General features: G+C 40.3%; 1 protein-coding gene across 5 annotated transcripts in view; it reads right to left on the bottom strand.

The window, feature by feature from the left end:
- The window catches only part of LOC138715795 (trace amine-associated receptor 1), a 42,285-nt gene extending 20,023 nt beyond the window's left edge, over positions 1 to 22,262 (bottom strand). The window contains exons 1-2 of one of the 5 annotated variants that reach the window (XM_069848873.1): positions 22,097 to 22,262; positions 2,563 to 2,898 (exon numbers count right to left, since the gene is read on the bottom strand). In XM_069848873.1, the coding sequence (XP_069704974.1) occupies positions 2,563 to 2,898; positions 22,097 to 22,222 (462 nt within the window). In that variant the 5' untranslated portion in view covers positions 22,223 to 22,262. Of the gene's footprint in view, positions 1 to 2,562; positions 2,899 to 20,990; positions 21,179 to 21,396; positions 21,505 to 21,536; positions 21,602 to 22,061 lie in introns of those variants that run through there. The other 4 variants (XM_069848875.1, XM_069848876.1, XM_069848874.1 and 1 more) reach the window with 4 other exon arrangements.
- Positions 22,263 to 22,693: the final 431 nt, after the last annotated feature.

Here is a 22,693-nt window from a genome sequence, read left to right as displayed (position 1 = left end):
ATGGAGAAAGTTACACAACACAGAACTGCACGCATTGTATTCTTCACCTGACATAATTAGGAACATTAAATGATTAAATCCAGACGTTTGAGATGGGCAGGGCATGTAGCACGTATGGGCGAATCCAGAAATGCATATAGAGTGTTAGTTGGGAGGTCGGGGGGAAAAAGACCTTTAGGGAGGCCGAGACGTAGATGGGAAGATAATATTAAAATGGATTTGAGGGAGGTGGGATATGATGATAGAGAATGGATTAATCTTGCTCAGGATAGGGACCGATAGCGGGCTTATGTGAGGGCGGCAATGAACCTCCGGGTTCCTTAAAAGCCAGTAAGTAAGTAAGTAAGTAAGTAAGTAAGTAAGTAAGTAAGTATTACTTTATATTTATTTCTAACAAGTGTAGCGAAGCGCACGGGTATGGCTAGTAATTCATAAAGTTATGTAAATAAACGATTTTACTTAAAAGAGTTATTCATATTTAGAACTATAACAGATGGTATATTTAAAATAATTCTGCCAAATGGTAATTAGTGAGATGTTAAGTTTTTGCTTAATTGCCAAACAAAAGTATTTTGAATTACGAACATGATGCAGATGGAAATAAGGCTACAGATTCCATGACATTTTATCTTTCGCTTCGTTTCGTTACCTGCACTCCGACCAAGGAATCTCCGCTGAACATTTGATACGTCTCTGTTGGTAACTCTGCCGTTTTGGAATTTTACGTCTCTTCCACGTTATATCATTATTCAGTATTTTCTATGTTGTCCCGGCTAATTACAAAACATTTAAGATTCAATTAGAATTTTGCTGGCATACGGAAATGCAAGAAAGTGCGACTCTCCAAATGCTTCCATTATCTAACTATAGTTTTAAGAAACAACACGATAATGAAATAACGGTCAATACACAAATTAAAAACAAGATTTCTTAAATACAGACATAAAAGCAAATATAATTACTCAATTTATAATATTTGAAACTACTCTTGCATCTAAAACCAGATCCCATTGCAATCAACGACAGAGCAAGTGAGATTGAGGCACATAGAACATGAAAAAAACAAAATAATGAAAATGATGGCAGATACAGAAAATGACATCCATGGTGGTGCAGAGTACAGGGATTATTGTGATATATAGTGGTGAAGAATACAGGGATTAATGTGGTAGATAGTGGTGAAGAAGACAGGGATTAAGGTGGTATATAATGGTGAAGAAGACAGGGATTAAGGTGGTATATAGCGGTGAAGAAGACAGGGATTAAGGTGGTATATAATGGTGAAGAAGACAGGGATTAATGTGGTAGATAGTGGTGAAGAAGACAGGGATTAAGGTGGTATATAGCGGTGAAGAATACAGGGATTAATGTGGTAGATAGTGGTGAAGAAGACAGGGATTAAGGTGGTATATAGTGGTGAAGAATACAGGGATTAATGTGGTAGATAGTGGTGAAGAAGACAGGGATTAAGGTGGTATATAGCGATGAAGAATACAGGGATTAATGTGGTAGATAGTGGTGAAGAAGACAGGGATTAAGGTGGTATATAGTGGTGAAGAATACAGGGATTAATGTGGTAGATAGTGGTGAAGAAGACAGGGATTAAGGTGGTATATAATGGTGAAGAAGACAGGGATTAAGGTGGTATATAGCGGTGAAGAAGACAGGGATTAAGGTGGTATATAATGGTGAAGAAGACAGGGATTAATGTGGTAGATAGTGGTGAAGAAGACAGGGATTAAGGTGGTATATAGCGGTGAAGAATACAGGGATTAATGTGGTAGATAGTGGTGAAGAAGACAGGGATTAAGGTGGTATATAGTGGTGAAGAATACAGGGATTAATGTGGTAGATAGTGGTGAAGAAGACAGGGATTAAGGTGGTATATAGTGGTGAAGAATACAGGGACTAATGTGGTAGATAGTGGTGAAGAAGACAGGGATTAAGGTGGTATATAATGGTGAAGAAGACAGGGATTAATGTGGTATATAGCGGTGAAGAAGACAGGGATTAAGGTGGTATATAATGGTGAAGAAGACAGGGATTAATGTGGTAGATAGTGGTGAAGAAGACAGGGATTAAGGTGGTATATAGCGGTGAAGAATACAGGGATTAATGTGGTAGATAGTGGTGAAGAAGACAGGGATTAAGGTGGTATATAGTGGTGAAGAATACAGGGATTAATGTGGTAGATAGTGGTGAAGAAGACAGGGATTAAGGTGGTATATAGCGGTGAAGAATACAGGGATTAATGTGGTAGATAGTGGTGAAGAAGACAGGGATTAAGGTGGTATATAGTGGTGAAGAATACAGGGATTAATGTGGTAGATAGTGGTGAAGAAGACAGGGATTAAGGTGGTATATAGTGGTGAAGAATACAGGGATTAAGTGGTAGATAGTGGTGAAGAAGACAGGGATTAAGGTGGTATATAGTGGTGAAGAATACAGGGATTAATGTGGTAGATAGTGGTGAAGAAGACAGGGATTAAGGTGGTATATAGCGGTGAAGAAGACAGGGATTCATGTGGTACATAGTGGTGAAGAAGACAAGTTCGGTGTCACCTGTATCTGGCAGAAGATCTCGCCGTAGGGCCAGCAGTGGTAGAGCGCGGGCAGGAAGCCGAAGGGCGTGACGAAGAGCCCGATGGCCAGGTCGTTGCTGGCCAGCGAGGTGAGCAGGTAGCGCGGCTGGGAGTGGATGTAGCGCGCGTAGCGGCGGCTGTTGAGCACCAGGATCACCAGCAGGTTGGCGCCCAGGATGCCCACCGAGAGCAGCAGGATGAACAGCGCCTGTGCCAGCTCCCAGGCACCCACCGCGGGCGGCGCGAGGAAGCGGGGGTGAGCGCAGCTGCTGTTGTGCAGCGGGGGAGGCGTGAGCCACGGCGACTTGGCGTCCATCTGGGGACAGAGATAACAGCGTGCAGGTCGGCTGGAAGCACGGTTTACTCTGAATTATCTGCATATAACGCGGAGTTCGTTCAAATATGAATCTGACTGTACAACAACGGAATTCGCACGTCGCCTGTGTGCTGAAATGTGTCTGTACCATACTCGTATGCAATTGCAAGGTAACAGCATAGGAACTTATTTGTAAAGTCTAACCATGTCAATTGATGTGCTAAGCTAGTATAATGTACCATGTAAAATTAGGAAGCAAGATGGACTCTTCTTGCATGCAGCTAAAGCAACCCTCAGAATAGAGTTTCTTGCAGGAAATATCCGGTACATATGTTGTGAGAGGGGGTGGCATAGCCTTTCACACGACCCTAAGCATACCTAATTCCCCTCCAGATTGTCGCCCCTTAAGAAAGCATTTTATTTCTCAAAGAGGTAATTAAAGGGTCAACCCAATATTATGAAAGAGGCGGGACATTGTATCCCGTGTGTGATTTCTCTCTGGATCTTGCTTCAGGCAAGTCCACTTAAAACTGTAACATTTATACCACAATAAAACATCTATCTACTGACTATTGATTCTTGTTACTGCTGTTCGTCGACGCCAGGACCTAAGGATCCAACCCACGTGACTAAAAAGTAAAGACTGTTCTACACTACACCACACCACACCTGGTTCGCTTTAAGGCTAAACAGGGACATCCCAGCCAAATGCTTCGAAATCTATCGCTGTAAACAGAGATGGATTAAAGATTTTGTTTCTTTTCAAATTCAGACGTGGACTGTTTTATGTATTCTATACTTAATAATACATCACCAGTGTCTCTTGAAGTGGCTGTAGTGTTTCATCTATTACATGGAAGAGGCAGACGAAGGTAGCCTCTGGTACATTTTCACTTTCCATCGTAATATTATACAAAGACAAAATATAGTAAAACCGTATGCGATATTTGCTTGATATTGTACTGTCCCTTCTTCGACTAATTATAACGAAGAGTATGAACAACGCGCCGCCTTAACAACTTAATGCGATAAAGCAATGTAATTACACTTTCAGTAGCGCAAAAACGGGGGAGTAAGGGGTAAGATATAGCCCCTAACAATTCAGAGGGTAAATAGTGTACTTTACACACTTATACACTCCTAAGGTATATGGTATAGTTTTACTCTTTTTTGTGGCCAAAATTTCAAGTGTACCGGTACCTATACGTAAGCGACTTTCGTCCGCCATGATTTTACAGTAAGTCCCCTACATTTTACAAATTGAAATTAAAATTCATGAATTCCTGCCAAGTCATGTCCTCGTCATGACCCCTGGGTGCATTTTGCAGCTGAGACATGAAAATGCGAGATCCTGACGCAATAATTGCGACATGCCAGCTAAGGGAGTCAACCCTGAAAGAAAATCCTGGTCCTCCAAGGAGGGGGTTAAGCACAGGGCTAGCTACCCGGTCTTATAAAAGTATAAACTGCTACGTTTCCCAAATATATTAAAGCCGGACGGATTAATTGAAAGAATCGAGAAGCGAACCCTTCAATGGTATGGCCACGTAAAAGGAATGAAAGAAGAAAGATGGCCAAAGATTATTGTGGAATTGTCACCTCGGGGAAGGAGGAAGCGTGCGAGACCAAGAAAAACATGGAAAGCCGGTGTCATGCAAATGATGAAGGACCGACATATGCAGGAGGAGGATTGGCGGGATCGAGGATGGCGGAAGGGAATCCAGGGCAACCGCTGAAGAGTGGAGAAGCCCACAAAAGTAAAGTAAGTAAAATTAAAAATATTGCATGGCCAGAACCAATAAATTATTGCTAATATGTGCGACTTAATGAAGCCAGAGGCGAAAAACAAACAGGTATGAATTGTGTCGAAATGTGTTCCCGAACATTCATAACAAACTCTCAGAAAGAGTGGCGTAAGAAACAGGAATCTTCGACAAGAATGTTAAATAATAACCAAAAGTGGTACACAGAAATAACATCATTTGACACGGAGGCAAGAAACCTCATGTTTCAAAAATATTAATGGACATATACGAATATGAGAATGTAATTAATTGACTTAATTCACGCGTAACATGTGTTTAAAAGGAAGGGTAATCTTTGGACAATGAGGCAATAGTTCACGAGAAAAGTCCTCAATTCGATTCTTATGTTGTTTAGTTTGAGTGATAGTTGTCAAGTTCGACGGATAATTTTTTTTTCTACAGCTGTCGCATCTGCCGTTTACTCATTTAAATCCATATTTATTAAGACGTCTCCATTATCCACTACGGAACGCAATTTCGCTTGTTTTTCAATAACAACATTCTATATATTTGTGGTGGTCTTCTGAAACGAAGTGTCAAGATTTTAATTTTCCTTTTCGTTTTTAGCACCACAAGGAAGGAGACGGGTGAAAATTTGGTAATTCTTGATAAAGAATCGCATTTCTTTTTAAGTGAAGCTACGACGCTACTTTACGCTTTGACGAAGTTCTAGAACCCTACGACGGTTGTGTCCTTAATTACGCCATCTTAAAAACACTGCAGTCATGGAGTTTAAAATGCACGCAAACTTTTGAACTCATTTTCCAGTACTTTTTCGCCCACTTCTCTGCATTCATGTTGCTAAGGAGTCCACAAATTTTACGCTAGGAAGCGGAAATTTTTACTGCATGTTCTTTAAAGTATACTTAACAAAGTTACGTTCGCATTTTTTCAAAAAGGAAATAGTTTTTTAACAAAAATAAAATTTTATATATTTTTTCTCGTACAAGGTAGGACTAAAAAAGTGAGAACATAGCAAAGATATTGTAAAAAAAAATCAGACATGATGCTTTCAATTTGGGGGAGATTCACAATTTTGAAAACATGGAAATTATTATTATTATTGTATTGTATTTTTAATTTAAATTAAACCCATTTTTTGTTCCACTCCACCATTTTAGGGATAAATAATACCGTATTCGTAGCATTGTTGTTTACCGCACCATGGCCACTTCAATTTATGTACTGTATTGATTTTACGTATTCCACATAAACTAATTCAGGAGAATTCTGGCGGTACAAAAGGGGAATATGTACTGCCAACCTAACAGCATAAATGAAAAAGTTCACTCACATTACGGACATCTTGAAGGGAACACGTCATTATGCACACATCACTCTATTTGGCTTGTTCGTGACCCAGAGATCTACTAATTTTTTAAGTAAATGATTTCAGTAAGAGTATTTAAACATAACTAGAGAGCGGAATCTAAGCAAAAACCTATTTTTTTTCCTTGATGCATACAGGCTTGAGATTTAATATTTACATTTTTTATGGATATATAGGTATAAATAAAGGGGTTATATAGAGTCTAAAATGCCTATTTCGACGTTAGTGCCTATTTGTAAGTTTTTTTTTTATTTTTGCATCATTTTTCGTAACTGTTTACTGTTTTTCTTAACATCCTGTAAGTTACCGTTTACATTCCAAGACGGATAACAGCAACTCCTTCCTAGCAGTGAACAACGACACAATAGAAAAATACCTCCGGGCAACCCTTTCTCATTCTTATAATCTTTCAATCCTAAAATTCCAACTTTCAGTCGGCCTGGATAGCGTAGTCGGTATAGCGTTGGCCTTTTGTGTTCGAGGTTGTGGGTTCGATCCCAGTCCATTTCAATGGCATTTAAGTGTGCTTCATTGCTACAGGCTCATGTCAGTAGATTTACTGGCATGTAAAAGAACTCCTGCCGGACAAATTATTATTATTATTATTATTATTATTATTATTATTATTATTATTATATCTTCCTCCGTCAGCAATTTAACACAAACTCGCTGGGTTGCACTCGAATAAGCATTCTCTTACATTCCAGACAGATAACAACCCCTTCCTAAGTACAGCAGTGAGCGACACGATAGCCACAATAGGTGCTGATCTACTGTGAAGCAAACTATGGAAATGTGATTGGTGGATGAAAAACACTAACTTAAAGACAGAATGTCTTCATTTTGTGTATGCATGTGTACCCTTGTAAAATATGAAATGTGTGGAATTTTCTTTTAATCCTAGAATTTTGCATTATATAAATGTTGAATCTTATGTTGTGACATTCTTTAACAAAAGAAAGTCTATTTTTTATTTTATAGAGCCTAAATAAAGGAGTCTATTTTAAGCGCCAAAATGCCATATTTTAGGACCTAAATTTCCGCTCTCTAAACATAACACACCAGGCTGCACAAGGTTGCTGACGCAGTGGATAGTTTCTGTCTTTGTGCCACGTAGGCTATCTGCTGTCTCTTATTACGCAACATGTGTCAAGCTGTACTGTCGCCAGCACTCTATTGGCTTGCTATAATCACTCATTTAATATTTGTGTGAATTTCGTCTGTATTATTTTCGTGTGGTTTTACTTAATTTATAGTTTGGTCTTTTCACTGTTGTAGTTGTGGAAGAGAAAGCAGAATGATCTTAACTACCCCAGAGTGAATGATTAGTTCAGAGTTCTCATCCCTTCTTAGTATAGAGTACTTGTATGCTGTTTTATTTCTTGTCATTTCTGATTGTTTCTAAAATAGATAAAATTCTGATTACTGTATGTAAACTTCCTTCATCTCATTCCTGGTGTAAAAAATTGATTCAGCTGTTTCTTTAAAGCAACTCTGCGATATTTAATCTTTCTTTCGCTGCCGTAGAGCAGAATCTGTATACTTCAGGCTGATGTATGATTAGGTTTGAAAATTTGATTGAATAAGACTTCTTCATCGTTCAAACTTTACAACTCGGTCTGAAATTGATTCAGCTTCTTGCCCAGAATAAAACTAATCACCAAACCAATTCTCTCTTGTGTAATGGGTTTGATTCTATCCGATCGATACAGCTCCAAGATCGCAGTTCCAGTTCGGTGCCCGGCACAGATGTCCAGCTCCGTCTGCAATGACACATTGTACGAAAACGACAGATGCTCACTCTTTGGAAAACTACTTGGCAGCGACGATCTTCTACCCGAAGTGGAAGTATGCGAAAAGTAAAAGTATGCGACATCGACAAATCTGAACAGAAGGCTACAAGAGTCCTGGACGTGAAAGTTGCTGCAAATCAGCATAAGTCATAAGTCAACCTCCACCAACAACTCCAGTCTTTACGCAGCCTGTGAAGCCCCCTCCTATTACATCAGAGCCTTTCGCCGGTGATGTCGAAACATGATCCTGTTTTGGGAACAGTTTGAGTAAATAAGCAGGTCTTCTTGAAGGGCTACCTAGAAGGCGAACCAAAGTTGCTAGTCGACGGAATATCCGTTGCTACTGGCACCTAGGAAGAAACGAAGAAAATTCTTCAGAATCCCTACGGTGACCGCAACCGTATTATAGAAGCGCATCTCGACTACTGAAAGGAAGTGAGCAAGCATACCAGCAGGCTGTAGCTGGTTACATATGGCAGAATTTGACTCCCAAGATATTACGCACATTCTCTCCATTTGTGGATTATACATGTTAAAATAAATGGTCGTTCCTAAAGGAGACGTCTTAAAACTTTTATTAGATTTTCTAGGAGAAGTGGACGGAGCTATTACTGCATAGAAGATTCGTTGTGAAACCATACCTACGCCACCTGCAAAGATAACAGCTCGAAGAACCAAAAGAGAAACTAAAATCATTTTGTGTCTTTTGCGAATCCCGCACTCATTGAGCATGACGATGACAGTTGTTGAAGACTAAAGACGGCCAACCGTTGTTTTTTTTATCGCTAAGCACTGCAACAAAAGGAGAAGGACTTCCTGTTCAAAAAGCAAGAACAGGCATCATAGGTCTATTTGCAATGAAAATACTCTGCAATGCTTTTGTTGGCAAGATTGACGTCAACTTGCAATCCGCTCGAGTATGGATCACCGGACCCACAGATTTAAGTAAACTCACCCGCTGTATGCATGACAGTGGAAGTCAGGGAAGCTTTGTTGCTAAGTCCATCACAGATGAACTGAAATAAAATGTCACAGAGTCGCGACAACACACAACACTGTGCATAGGGTCAATAGTGTAAACAATGTTTGATCAATGCAGGTCTAATTATTTAAATCTGCAGGGTCTTCAAGCCTCTAGTTACGCCACTGCGTTGGAGACGCTATTTTGCAACTCACATAGATCCGCCACTGCACGCTGCCTGGTCTGAACACCCACTCGGGTCCAGTATGGCTTCAGGCCGGCCTAGTTCCGTGTTGAGGGAGATTGAGTTTGTAGTAAATCAAAGTTTGTCTTTAGACACAGTGGGAAGTACAATTTAATTGTATGTATGTATGTATGTATGTATGGGCTATTCCATATGAAATCGATCAGTAACAAACCTCGCATTTTTTACACCCTAATTTTTTCCCTATTTATACAAGGTGCTGAGGAGAGTGCATTTGCAAAAATATACTATCGAAAGTCAAACGGTTTTCGTACTACTGAGCGATAAATTTAGCGTATTTTAGAAAAACAAGTTTCTTTCAGCGCTCACAACTCTGGAACCATTTACTGCAGAACATTGAACGAGAGCTCATTTTGAAGCTGACATTTGGTAGGTTATGATAAGTAGTAATCCTTATTTTTATTATATACAGAGAGACAGATAATCTGATTTTACTTACTTTTAGGCTTTTTGCCCATTTGTAAAAAATGTAAAAAAATATTGAGAAAAAAACCTTGAATTATTAAGAGGGATTCGGCATTGTTTGCTTAGTGTCACGGCAATAATTTTCGGGGGTATTAAATAAATTATTTTCACACGCCTAGACTTGAACGGCGCAACACAGCACGGACTGGCCGAGAGATGAAGATAAGCGAGCGTTGGGCGTCATTTTACTCCTATGTTTATGAAAACCTGTGATAAAGCTAGCCCAGCTATGCGCTACTAGACGAAACATCACGTGTTTGTCTCCTGGCCTTGGTTGTCTAGGCTAGCTCCCGCCTCACAGTCAGCTGGTTACTTCACGCGCGTACTATTTATTTTATTTGATATTTTCAATACTTTCTTATCAACGGTGCACCAGTAAAAAATATGTGTTTATTTGTACTTTCAATGCGGAATCTAACCATATATTTTAAAAATATTTTTCGTAGGCAAAGGTGTCTTAATTAAGAAAAATCTAAATTTCTCCATTTCCATAAAAAGTAAGAAAACTGTTTACACGCCAATATAAACTTTAACTTTTCAGCATCAAAATAAACCATGATTTTGATCATTGGGTGAAAGGGTTTCGGAGCCACAACAGTTTAAAGTTACTAATTTTATGAAAATACGATAAATTAAAATATTTTTAATTTAAACACTATGAAGTTCTGATGCCTCAAACTTTGCACAAAGCAATGTATCATAGTTGTCTACGGACAGAAAAAGTTTCATTGTATTTAAAAATTGCAAGGTCAATTTTCTCTATATTTCGGTCGATTTGAGATGGAATAGCCCTATGTATGTGTATTGCAGGTAGCCTAAGTTGTAGGTCACACAAACGCAGTGTAGTTCCGTGCTGTTAGTTCTCACTGTTTTTGTTGCCTCCTGCACGGTATGCAGACCGCTCTGCAAGCTCGGATGCTTCAAAAACATATCTATGTCGGTGACAGTTCGTGGCTCTTGCAAGAGAGGGGTCAGATGTAGTTGGAACTGTTTCATGTTTACGCGACCGAAACGCTCTCAGATTGCACTGTGCTGTATCATTACTACACAAGCAAACAGGACATTTCATATTCTAAACCATTCCTGTCAGCAGCTTGGGAACAAGGATTTTCAGGAATCACGAAACCAGATTAATGTTCATATTCGCATTTCTGGCTGATGTTGTAAATCTGATTTACGAATTCGCGTACTCCGCAGACAGAGTGCCTTGAAACCGGTTCGCTCTCCCGACACCAGCACTCCTGGCTGAAGTTCTTCGTGATCTTCCTCAGACACACCAGACAAATTCCGGAATTCTGCCTTACGGCCTGTATTAGATCACGATGGCAGTGGCACAGTCTATTGTTCCTAGTACTCACAGAGCTCCAAACGGCTAGCAACTATCGCGAGAAATTAAAAAAATCATCCCAAGCTTCGTGACTGTATATACTAGACTGTGGTCCAGTCCAGTTTCAATCCCATAGTAAATGCTCAACTTGCGCATGCGCATAAGATGGTACATGAACTGATCCATGAACCGCTTGTTGGAACGAACCTAGTGTCTAATTCCAGCTTCATTTGTCGCCGAAAATCAGTGACATTTACAACTCGTCTGGCCGTACACCTTCATTAAACATGTTCGCGAACCAATTATAAATACAGTAGGAAGGATGAAGTGAAATCGGATAGCCTACCAGATTGAAAAAGTGAAAAGCAGGAAATTTATCTAAAAGAGCAGCATTTTCCACGACAAAGCAGGACATAATAACAAGCTAGGTATATGCCTTAAATTAAATTTTACAAACTTAATTCCCTAATGGCCTCCAGACATAGACGGTCTCCACTGATGAGGCAGGGAAGAGGGAAAACTTCTGATTTGCTACAATCCCTGGCCGGAAGCAGGAAAGACACCTAAATGCCAGAACATTTTCGGTGAAATCCGGACGTCTGATAACTGTACTCTGACAAGCAAACATTCTCATGGGGCAGATAAAAAAGTTAGTTTTCTTCCACCATGTTAATATAGTCAAAACAAGTGCTTATACAAAGTTTGGCCGCTCAAGCGCGATTACAAGAGCCGTCCCGAAAGTAAGCGTCCCTGGGGTCGTTTACAGAAAGAAAACAATTTCACGGAAAGATTTATTGGAACATATACAATTGTTGAGCTATTTTTCAACATATTCCTCACCGGAACTGAAACATTTGTCATACCGTGGGATCAAGAGAGAGGTGCAGACGGCTGTCACACACTGGTTCCGATCCCAGGCGGCAGACTTCTACGACACAGGGATCAAAAGTTGATTCCACGGTATGACAAATGTCTCAGTTCCGGTGGGGAATGTGCTGAAAAATAACTCAAACAATTGCTGTCTGTTCCAATAAATCTTTCCATGAAATCGTGTTTTCTTTCTGTAAACGGCCTCATGGAAACTTACTTTCTGGACGGTCCTCATAATTGCGTTCGAGCGGCCAAAATTTATATAAGCATTTGTTTTGACAATATTAACATGATGGATTACTTTCTTATCTGCCCCATAAGAGCTGTTACCGTGGCGACTGCAAAAATTAAAAACAGGCGCAGCAGCAAACTTGGAGCGCTGAATAAATTATTGTGCTAAACGAGATTCCAGAAAAGTGACGTCATTATAGTGACGTGGCTGAGGCCGTCGCAACAGTTGCAGGCGGCCTACGAGTCAATCAATACCGCCCAGATAACGTCACAGCCAGCTAATAACATTTTCATTAGCGCACAAAATTGGCATCACGGACTGTGGCTAGAAGGGTTAAAGCTTGCAACAATATTGTAGCAAGTGTCCAGAGGTCTTAGGTCACTCGTCGCTGTTTAGATTTACGTTATTTTAATAATTAATCTTAGAGTTTCGTTAAAATGACGACGATCCTCTTCAAGTGACGCAATCGTTTATCAACAAAAATCCATTTCACGTGCAATGCTCTGAATGAATAAATTGTCTCATAGATAGGGCTACTGAGTATGAACAAATTCTGACCAATAATTGATGAGAAATGGTAGACAGCAAACATCTCTTTGACACAAGAATCAAAATATCCGAATGTAGGCCTATTTCAGCTTCTCTTCGTCTATCAGTGACTGGAGGTGGGCCTGTTACATGAGAACAGTTCCAATTACAATTTACCTACAGATGAATTACATATATTAACCTGAGATGTTGATACAGCGTCGTAAAAAAGTACGAATACAAAGCCGATGCGTTCACGCAGAGTGCATGATCTATCAACGACTCCTGTTTGGATAAATAAAGCAACCAGCATCCTGTCAGCTGGAGCCCCTGTCAGCGAGTGGGAAGTCACAGACTAGTGAAGAGCATCTAAGAAAAATTGCATGAAAAAGGAACAAATTAAAGAACCACAGAGAAGCAAATCGCGGAGGCTGAACTGTGCACGCATGTTCTCAGTAAAGAAAATTCCTCCGTAGACCTTAAAAAATGCTCACTTTTGAAATGGCCCAACTGTAGAGCAGTGTGCCGCGACTCGACTCGTACAATTATAACCTCCGCACCGCACACACTGTCAATTTAGAAATATTTTTACTTGCAATGCATTTTTTTTGGTGTGAGGCTGGTTTGCTACATTTCGATGCTTGCAGCACGTTTCTGTAGCGCAGGGATGAGACGATATTAGCTCCCAATCACGGTAGAAGAGCTCGACCTTGATCACGGGCGCATAGCGCATCCACTGTAACGTAGACATCAGGGATGTACATGCACATGCAGCGAATAAAGGCAGCAATTATTACAATAACTTGCGTTACTAAATTTCTGGCTATGTAATAGGGCTAATTACTCAGTTATTTAATATACATGTACATATATAAACAAATCGCAATGGGAAGGGTTTTTAGGAACAAAAAGAGAAATAGGAGAAGTTAATTGTATGTAAACCATTTTATTGTTAAAAGCAATTATTTATTATGTAAATACTTCACTTCATTGGTTAGGAGAAACTAATAGGGTCTACCTGCTCGACGTGTGTGATCTCTAAGTACTTTTGAGTATTTTTTGAAAAAATAATAACGACAATATTGATTGAAATAGAGTATATTGATTGTGTGATTGTGAAAATGTAGTCCTTACTCTCCAGTCGTGATTATGTAATGAGTTTTCTTAGAGTGATTTATGAGATGCACGTAACACAAAAAAACAAATTGATTAAATTAAGATATTGAGAGCCATCGTAATTTTTTTTTTCAAACTTCCACACTTTTCAGCCAAAAATTTGTGAAATTTAAACTATATAAACAGAGCTATAATAATATCTGTACAAAATTTGGTGCAATTAGGTATAATAGTTTTGAAATTATATTTTTAAGTATATTTTATATTGATGTTACTAAAAAAGCTCCTTGCATCAAAGTTTTCAAAATGTTTAGTTCATATTTGCTCAAAATCTTGAAAATAGTTGTTGGAATAAAAGTGAATTGGCTTTTTGAGCTTAGTAATAGTATAAGTTAAAGTGCAATCAAAGATAAAATATTATTTCTAAATTAAAGAAACACGTACTCTAATAAAAGTAAATATCCAGAAACAAGCAACAAATAAAATATCAACAATACATTTAAAATAAAGAAATAAAAGGAATCTAGATACAATCTACTGACCCAAATGTAAATTAATTTATATTCGATGTCAATTCCGAAATCAATTTATTTCTCTCCTCTCCTGAATAATGCCTATATATTTTTTTAACGTTGCGTCTCATAATGCCGTTTTATGTTGCTTTTTTGCAAATGATATTTTTTTTACACAAACACTGGACTTCATCACCATGTTCGCAGCATAAATATTGTATCTTCCACTCTTCCTTGAAACTTTATTGTATGAGCGCTTTTGTTCCCTCATGATGCGCTGTGTTCTAAGATCTGTACATCCTTCAGCAATGTTTACAGGTAAAAGAGCTCCGCGCGCGCGCAGCGGGCAGAAAATAGCTCTCGCCCGCAAATATTAGTCACCATCGCTGCAGCGTCAGCATTATCATCATAGGATTACTGGATTTATCTAACCAACCTTTAATCTTGAGACCTTCCAATCAAAAATCGATAAAAGTTTGTCTGCGCCATGATACTAATTGCCTCATTTTCTTATTCAGTGCAGGGCAGCTATGTCAAGATTCGAACGCCTGTCTATCAGATTGAACTTCGCGGCGTGCGTGTACGTTGTACAGAACTTCATACTGACCAAGACTCCCTAACAGCCCTACTGCGATTATTTATATAGAAAAATGTTTCAACCATCATAACAAATATTATTTCTTTGTAGGTATACTTAGAAATAATGCTTAGTAAAAATTATTTCACATTAAAATACAGTCAGAAATATTAAATAATTTCTGTAGAGGTATTGTCAATCACATTAATCATTCATAAATAAATGCGTAGTATATTCTGACATCCTGTAAAAATTGCTATACGTATTTTGACGAATTTAAACATAAAACTAAGCTAATTCCGATATCTTTAGTTCTTCTATACGCATATATACATCCAGGTATAAAAACACCTAAATTTTTTGTCCTGATTCGTGAATTTTCAAGCTTGCAATTTCTTGTAACTTTTCCAGGAAAAATTCTTGCTGAAAACTAACCTCATAATAAGCGCGAACGTGATCTTCTCGAGGTTAGTTTGTGACAGTAGAAGTGGTGCCAAACAATTTTACTTCTGCTGCAAGCTTACGGGTGTTTGGGAAACGAGATGGAAATTTAAAACAAAATAAACAATAACCAGACTGAAACTAAAAATTATAAAACACAGCATTAGTTAGATATTCAATAGACTATTGCAGCTTTTTTCAACACGTGGCACACTAAATTTGTAATTTAAAATCCCACGGCACACTTTTAGAACCCAAATCTGTGGTTTCTAACTGGGGGGGGGGGATTTTTCACAAAAACAAGTAAAAAAAATATATATACATATTTTTAAGTTAGTTCAAACTGACATTTGTGGCGGAAAGGCTACAGTTGGGGTTTACCTCGAGGTTCTCCATCCACATCATTCCACAGCATCACAAAGGAGGCTGACCTGGGACGAATGGGATCAGCACACCGTGGTGTGCTTGTAAATGCGCCTAGTGTGAGGGCTAGCGCAATACATCTAATAAGGTCGCCCCCACCCTAAATTCAAATTCAATTCCAAATTGGTACGATATTCTAACTTCACTGACGTGGCAACCCTGGCTGCTCGTCAGTCTGCCTTCTCTGCCAATCGCACACCTACTCTGTGTTTTGAATGTTGGTCGTTTGTTGAAAGGTGACTCTTGTGGACACTTTTTTTACCACGAACCATTACATCATCCTATAAAAAGTAGTCACTTCTAACATAAACCATAGCCATTATATCATCCTATAGAAAGTAGTCACTTCTAACATAAACCATAGCCATTATATCATCCTATAGAAAGTATTCACTTGTAACGTAAACCATAGCCATTATATCATCCTATAGAAAGTAGTCACTTCTAACATAAACCATAGCCATTATATCATCCTATAGAAAGTAGTCACTTCTAACATAAACCATAACCATTATATCATCCTATAGAAAGTAGTCACTTCTAACATAAACCATAGCCATTATATCATCCTATAGAAAGTAGTCACTTCTAACATAAACCATAACCATTATATCATCCTATAGAAAGTAGTCACTTCTAACATAAACCATAACCATTATATCATCCTATAGAAAGTAGTCACTTCTAACATAAACCATAACCATTATATCATCCTATAGAAAGTAGTCACTTCTAACATAAACCATAGCCATTATATCATCCTATAGAAAGTAGTCACTTCTAACATAAACCATAGCCATTATATCATCCTATAGAAAGTAGTCACTTCTAACATAAACCATAGCCATTATATCATCCTATAGAAAGTAGTCACTTCTAACATAAACCATAGCCATTATATCATCCTATAGAAAGTAGTCACTTCTAACATAAACCATAGCCATTATATCATCCTATAGAAAGTAGTCACTTCTAACATAAACCATAACCATTATATCATCCTATAGAAAGTAGCCACTTGTAACGTAAACCATAGCCGTTATATCATCCTATAGAAAGTAATTACTTCTAACATAAACCATAGCCATTATATCATCCTATAGAAAGTAGTCACTTCTAACATAAACCATAACCACTTTGCTAATCGTATAAAAAGCAGTAACTTCTAACAAAACAGTAACCACTCTACCGTTTACACAGAAAGCAGTCAATCATAACATAAAACGAAATTGCTATACCATTCCATAGCCAGTACTCACCTGTAACATCAACAATAGCCACTCATACAAAGCAGTCACTCCCAACATAAATCATAACCATGATTCAAAATGTGCGTTTAAGAACTATGAGGAGCAGCTGTGCAAATCCTGAGTTCAAATTCTAATAGAGAGACAGACATGGGCCGTATTCATAGACATTCTTAGCGCGAGCTTCCGGAAGATGATCAGCGAACTAACGTTTTTCGTATTCATAAACCAGTGTCAGCGATATGATATGATATGAATCCCGTACAAGTAACCAGTCGACAGCCGGGGCTAGTTTAGTACGCTCGTAGCGCTGGGTAGCGAAATGTCTATGAATAGCACCCATGGAGTTTCGAAATCGCTGATACCGTACTTCGCTAAGATGATTCACGTGGAAACATAATTTCACAAAAGAATGGAACTTAATTATAGAGAGTTCATGGTTCCCACAAAATACCTTTATGGTTTCGAAAACACGTACGGTAACTTACGTTTAATAAAACTCAGACACTTACAATGCATACCGATAGAAAGAAGTTCAGAAGTGTTTGTTTTTGTGCCTCACATGTGGTAAGACCGCTGCGTACTAATATCTTCATTGTTGAGACGAAATGGCTGCGATGGCGGACAGAAAAGTGTTTTGTATCCTTGAGTTTCATGTTAACCAGTCAATTATTAATGTCCAATGACATTTCCAAACTGGGTTTGGTGCAAAACCACCCAGTGGGCCTACAATTCGCAGGGTACTCCAATTTTAGGCAAGAGAATGCATTTGTAAGAGGAAACAACAGGATGTCCGCCAGCAAGCGAGAGAAAGTTTCTCACGTAGTGCGCGAAAATCTACCAATCTGCAAATAGTGAAGTCGAAGAGCAGAACAACCGACTACCAAACAGGTGGATTGGGGTACTGGTCGCAACGACCGTGAACTTTTTAGTTGGCCTCCACGTTCTCCAAACCTGACACTCCTTGACTTTTTCGTGTTCAGGTTGTTACAGATAGTGTCACCACAGACCACGTGCGTATCGTGACATGCTGGAGGACCTCGACTAAAGGTAGATAGATGTTTTATTTAACGACACTCGCAACTGCAGAGGTTATATCAGCGTCGTCGGAATTTTGTCCCGCAGGAGTTCTTTTACATGCCAGTAAATCTACTGACATGAGCCTGTCGCATTTAAGCATACTTAAATGCCATCGACCTGGCCCGGGATCGAACCCGCAACCTTGGGCATAGAAGGCCAGCGCCAACCAAGTCGACTCGACTAAAGGCTTCATGTATCCGTATTGCTATGGGAACTCACATAGAACATCTTTGAGGTAAGGCACTAAAACTTTTCGAGTTTCTCTTTCTATTGGTACCAGTTTTATGTAGGCTTATCCGAGTTTCATTAAGCGGAAGTTACATGTTTTCTATTTTACTGTTCAAGACGAAATTCATTTACTCTTCCCTCCGGGCTCTGCACATCCTGCGAAACGGTTTGAATTTACTGAGAACGGATCGCTTCATTCTCCAGTATATGGGGGGTGGAGAAAAAAAATATATTCCTTTCAGATAGCCAGACTTTGATCCTGCACGCCAAACCCATGATGTGAGGAGCCATCTTTCATACGATAATAACCTTGCAACAATTTAAAGCAAAGCTGTCCTTAATCCTTTCCCTTCCTTAATTCATTCAAAGAAGTGTGACATGAAACGACACCAAACAGAAACATCTGCATCATGTAGTCCTTGTCGACCAAATTACAGTATGCACTGACATTCCCGTCCAACTAGCAATGCTCCTCGTCCGTCCACAACATTTATTTGGCCACTCGCGTTCGTTTAAGTCTAAGCCTTGTCGGCCTCGATGAAATTAAAGGACACAGTTCGAGCATTTCGCTCATCTGAAGACGGCTCGCACACGTCTTTGATATTCCAAATTTTCCGTAATTTTCTAAACACCTTTAAAAACTACAGCGAACTCCATATGATGTTTAGGATTCTGATCTACTAGAACGTTTTTAACTCTCACGGAAGACACTCTTTAAGTTTTCCAACAAATTTCTAAACCATACCAGCACAAACAGCGCTCAACGAGCGCGTGCGCTCCTTCGGAGCGGGAGAGCCGTGTTTACCGCTCGCCGAAACGGAGAGGAAGATACGTCAGAAAGACATAGACTTGCTATAGGTAGAAGAGAGGGAAACGACCACTCAGCTATCTAGTGGAGTGCAGTGTGTAGGCCTATTCTCAGTAACTGTTTCACGTTGCTTACCTACTGCTACAGTACAGTATGGAGGAATCTAAAAGACGGAACATAACATTTAACATTTAACGATTTACAGCTCGAACTTGTTGATCTTCAATGTGACCTAAGAGCTAAAGATCGTTTGAATAATACTGGTTGAGTTTTACAAGACTAAACATTAGCAATAATATCCACGACTACACAGGCTGGCTGTGAAAATGATTGCTATGTTTGGCTCAACATTTATATTTGTGAGCAACTGTTTTCTACAATCAACTTTAATAAAGGCAGACATCGAACATCTGTAACTGATGTTTCATTACGATCAGTAGGCTACTGTTCCTTTCAGTTACCAACAGCATAAAACCTCGTTTTGATGTACTGATAAATAAAAATATAACAAAATGATAGGCCTATTGTACATTTGAGTAGCTATAGAATTTCTATTATTTCTGTAAAATAAATATTTCTTTATTAATTAATAATAGTCCAAGATAGTTTTACAAACACTGAACGGGAATTCATTCATAAACACTCGTAATAGTACTTCCTTTTGTGTATATTTTGTACGAGATTGCCCCTTCTTCCAGTCCACCCTTATACAGAGCGCAGCTAATATCTGCATTCCGCTCATGAGCTGTGAGCCGGCTCGGAGAGCGCAAACCTTGTGCAGGCCTGTTCTAAACTGACGACAGATTACAGATTCACGCCTCAAACTATTTGAAGTTCCAAATCCTCTGGAAAATTCTTTGCTACATCCGTCACACTGCATAAGACCGATCCACGATAATTAATTAAAGGCAAAGAAAATCATACCAATAATTCACAACAAGAATAACTTCACTTCTTACGTTTCCAGATAATAAGCAATAGGAAACAAGTGTAAACCCCTTCCAATGAATGAAAGTTACTCCAACCAAGTTTCAGTGAGCCCGTCCCTATACATTCGCACGTCTTACTGAAGTATCAGTACAAAGAAACGTATTAAACATGACTGAATATGTTTTAAGCACTCTGTTTAACAGATTTATTTATAATTTGAACATAGGCTGCTCGATGAAGTGCTGAGATGTTACTCCTCAGAACATCAATTTTAATGTATAACCTAAATTAATATCTCGGAGGAAAATATATCAAATTCAGTACCGATAGTTTTAATTCCGGACGTGAACGCAGTACTTCAGAAAAGTGGAACGGCAGGTAGAGACTACGCAGAGCAGGTAGGTGGAAGGATCGCGAGAGAAACAATCTGTAGGAGGGGACCAACCCACAAGGTCGAACCCCTGTCTCTGTTGGGCGAGCTAAGAAAGGGTCACATCCGACCCGGGCTTGAACTGCATGTGGGGTAGTGAGTAATTAAGAAATGTTGATTCCAAACTTCAGTACCTGCAGTTCTCTAGCAAGGACAAGTCCCGCCATGCCATTCAGCAGGGATCCATCTGTCCAGCTACTTGTGTTAGAACCAGAACGATAGCAAATTAAGGACACATTTGATACATCTTAAAAAAAAACTGTAGCCTATACAGCAGTTAACAAAATTAATAATGTCAACGAAATAGAGGACTTTAAGAAAGATATACAGAATTACATACCATAGAGAAAGAGAGAAAAGACTTGCAGCTTAGGAAGGAGATTTGTTAACGTCAGAAAGTTTTATAGAGTGGCCAACATTACAAAAGAGTCATTCAAGACGATTTAAATAAAATGTAACGTTGGAAATTATTATTATTATTATCATCATCACCAACGTCATCACCACTGTGCACTTAAGGACACCCAGCACTCATGGTTGCATTTCCTATTTCGTGGGGCAATACTAAGAAATAATTGCAACACGAATGCAAAATTTTCATCACTTCATGATTTCCAGAACGACCTCGGCATCTCTCAGAAGAAAACCTCGTAAAATCAACCGGTCCAAATTCACCTGAAAATTCGTATACGAAGACGAAAACTTAACACAAAGCAATACGAACTGTGACACACAAATCCTGCAGCTGACAACACAGTTCACAGTGGGCACTGGATCCATTGTGGCAACAGTCACGCGTCTGATCTGGCACAATGAACTGCTTGAGTACTGCAGACGGCTCTGTGCTGCACAACAGCGGATGTTCGTCCTGGTAACTCAGGACAGAAAATATCTGTAGAACAAGAGAGAATATAAACGGGAAGGGGGGGGGCAAAGTCTCGCTCTCCAACGTTTGTTGACATGAATGAAACTACTCCAGCCATTTGGACGGACGGACGGACGACGTATCGATTGTTTTTACGCGGATGTTTATACATCGGGTCCAGACCAATGTCACAGCGCGGGCCAAGAACTACGGCGAACACAACAAAGTACACCGGAAAACACTAGCCGCATGGCGCGGTGCTTACCCCGTCAAACACTCGCCGCATGGCGCGGTGCTTACCCCGTCAAACACTCGCCGCATGGCGCGGTGCTTACCCCGTCAAACACTCGCCGCATGGCGCGGTGCTTACCCCGTCAAACACTCGCCGCATGGCGCGGTGCTTACCCCGTCAAACACTGGCCGCATGGCGCGGTGCTTACCCCGTCAAACACTGGCCGCATGGCGCGGTGCTTACCCCGTCAAACACTGGCCGCATGGCGCGGTGCTTACCCCGTCCAACACTCGCCGCATGGCGCGGTGCTTACCCCGTCAAACACTGGCCGCATGGCGCGGTGCTTACCCCGTCAAACACTCGCCGCATGGCGCGGTGCTTACCCCGTCAAACACTAGCCGCATGGCGCGGTGCTTACCCCGTCAAACACTCGCCGCATGGCGCGGTGCTTACCCCGTCAAACACTCGCCGCATGGCGCGGTGCTTACCCCGTCAAACACTGGCCGCATGGCGCGGTGCTTACCCCGTCAAACACTGGCCGCATGGCGCGGTGCTTACCCCGTCAAACACTGGCCGCATGGCGCGGTGCTTACCCCGTCCAACACTCGCCGCATGGCGCGGTGCTTACCCCGTCAAACACTGGCCGCATGGCGCGGTGCTTACCCCGTCAAACACTGGCCGCATGGCGCGGTGCTTACCCCGTCAAACACTAGCCGCATGGCGCGGTGCTTACCCCGTCAAACACTCGCCGCATGGCGCGGTGCTGGACGCGCCGTGTGCATCGCCATCTCGCCGCTGCCTGCCAGCAGATCACTAACTGAGCCTGGAGCAGCAGCATCCCGCCGCACACGCCGCGCATGCGAGCTGCAGCAGACAATGTTGCACAAGAATTGCCATCCAGTGGCTATCGATAAGGCGGACATGTGATCGGGGCGAAGAATGCAGGACGGGATCAAAATAACGGGGAATGCGCAAACCGAGTGACGAGTGAGTCAGTGACGATCGGGTAACTGAGTGTCCGCAGGTCCCTGTACATGTGAACTGCTTTGTTTTCTTCGTTCCCAATTTTATTTTACTCCCTTCTGCGTATTATTTTTTCGCTTCTCTTTCTTAAGGTTGCATCTTGTTTTTCGTTTGTTTCTCAATACCTTCAGACCTTATAAGGCCGGATTGCTTATGCTCGCTCATATTTATTAATCCTAGATTCACTAACTTCACCGAAGACGTAACCTGGGCAGAGCACCGCGAATGAATGAGTACTACCCCCACAACCGTTATACAACTCCTTATTCTGAATGGCATCGCTTGGTGTAATAGCAATACACGAAGA

This window comes from Periplaneta americana, chromosome 15, assembly GCF_040183065.1.
Source record: "Periplaneta americana isolate PAMFEO1 chromosome 15, P.americana_PAMFEO1_priV1, whole genome shotgun sequence".
Lineage (NCBI taxonomy): Eukaryota > Metazoa > Arthropoda > Insecta > Blattodea > Blattidae > Periplaneta > Periplaneta americana.
Note: the sequence above shows the minus strand (reverse complement) of the source record. Positions and strands in the feature narration are given on the sequence as shown.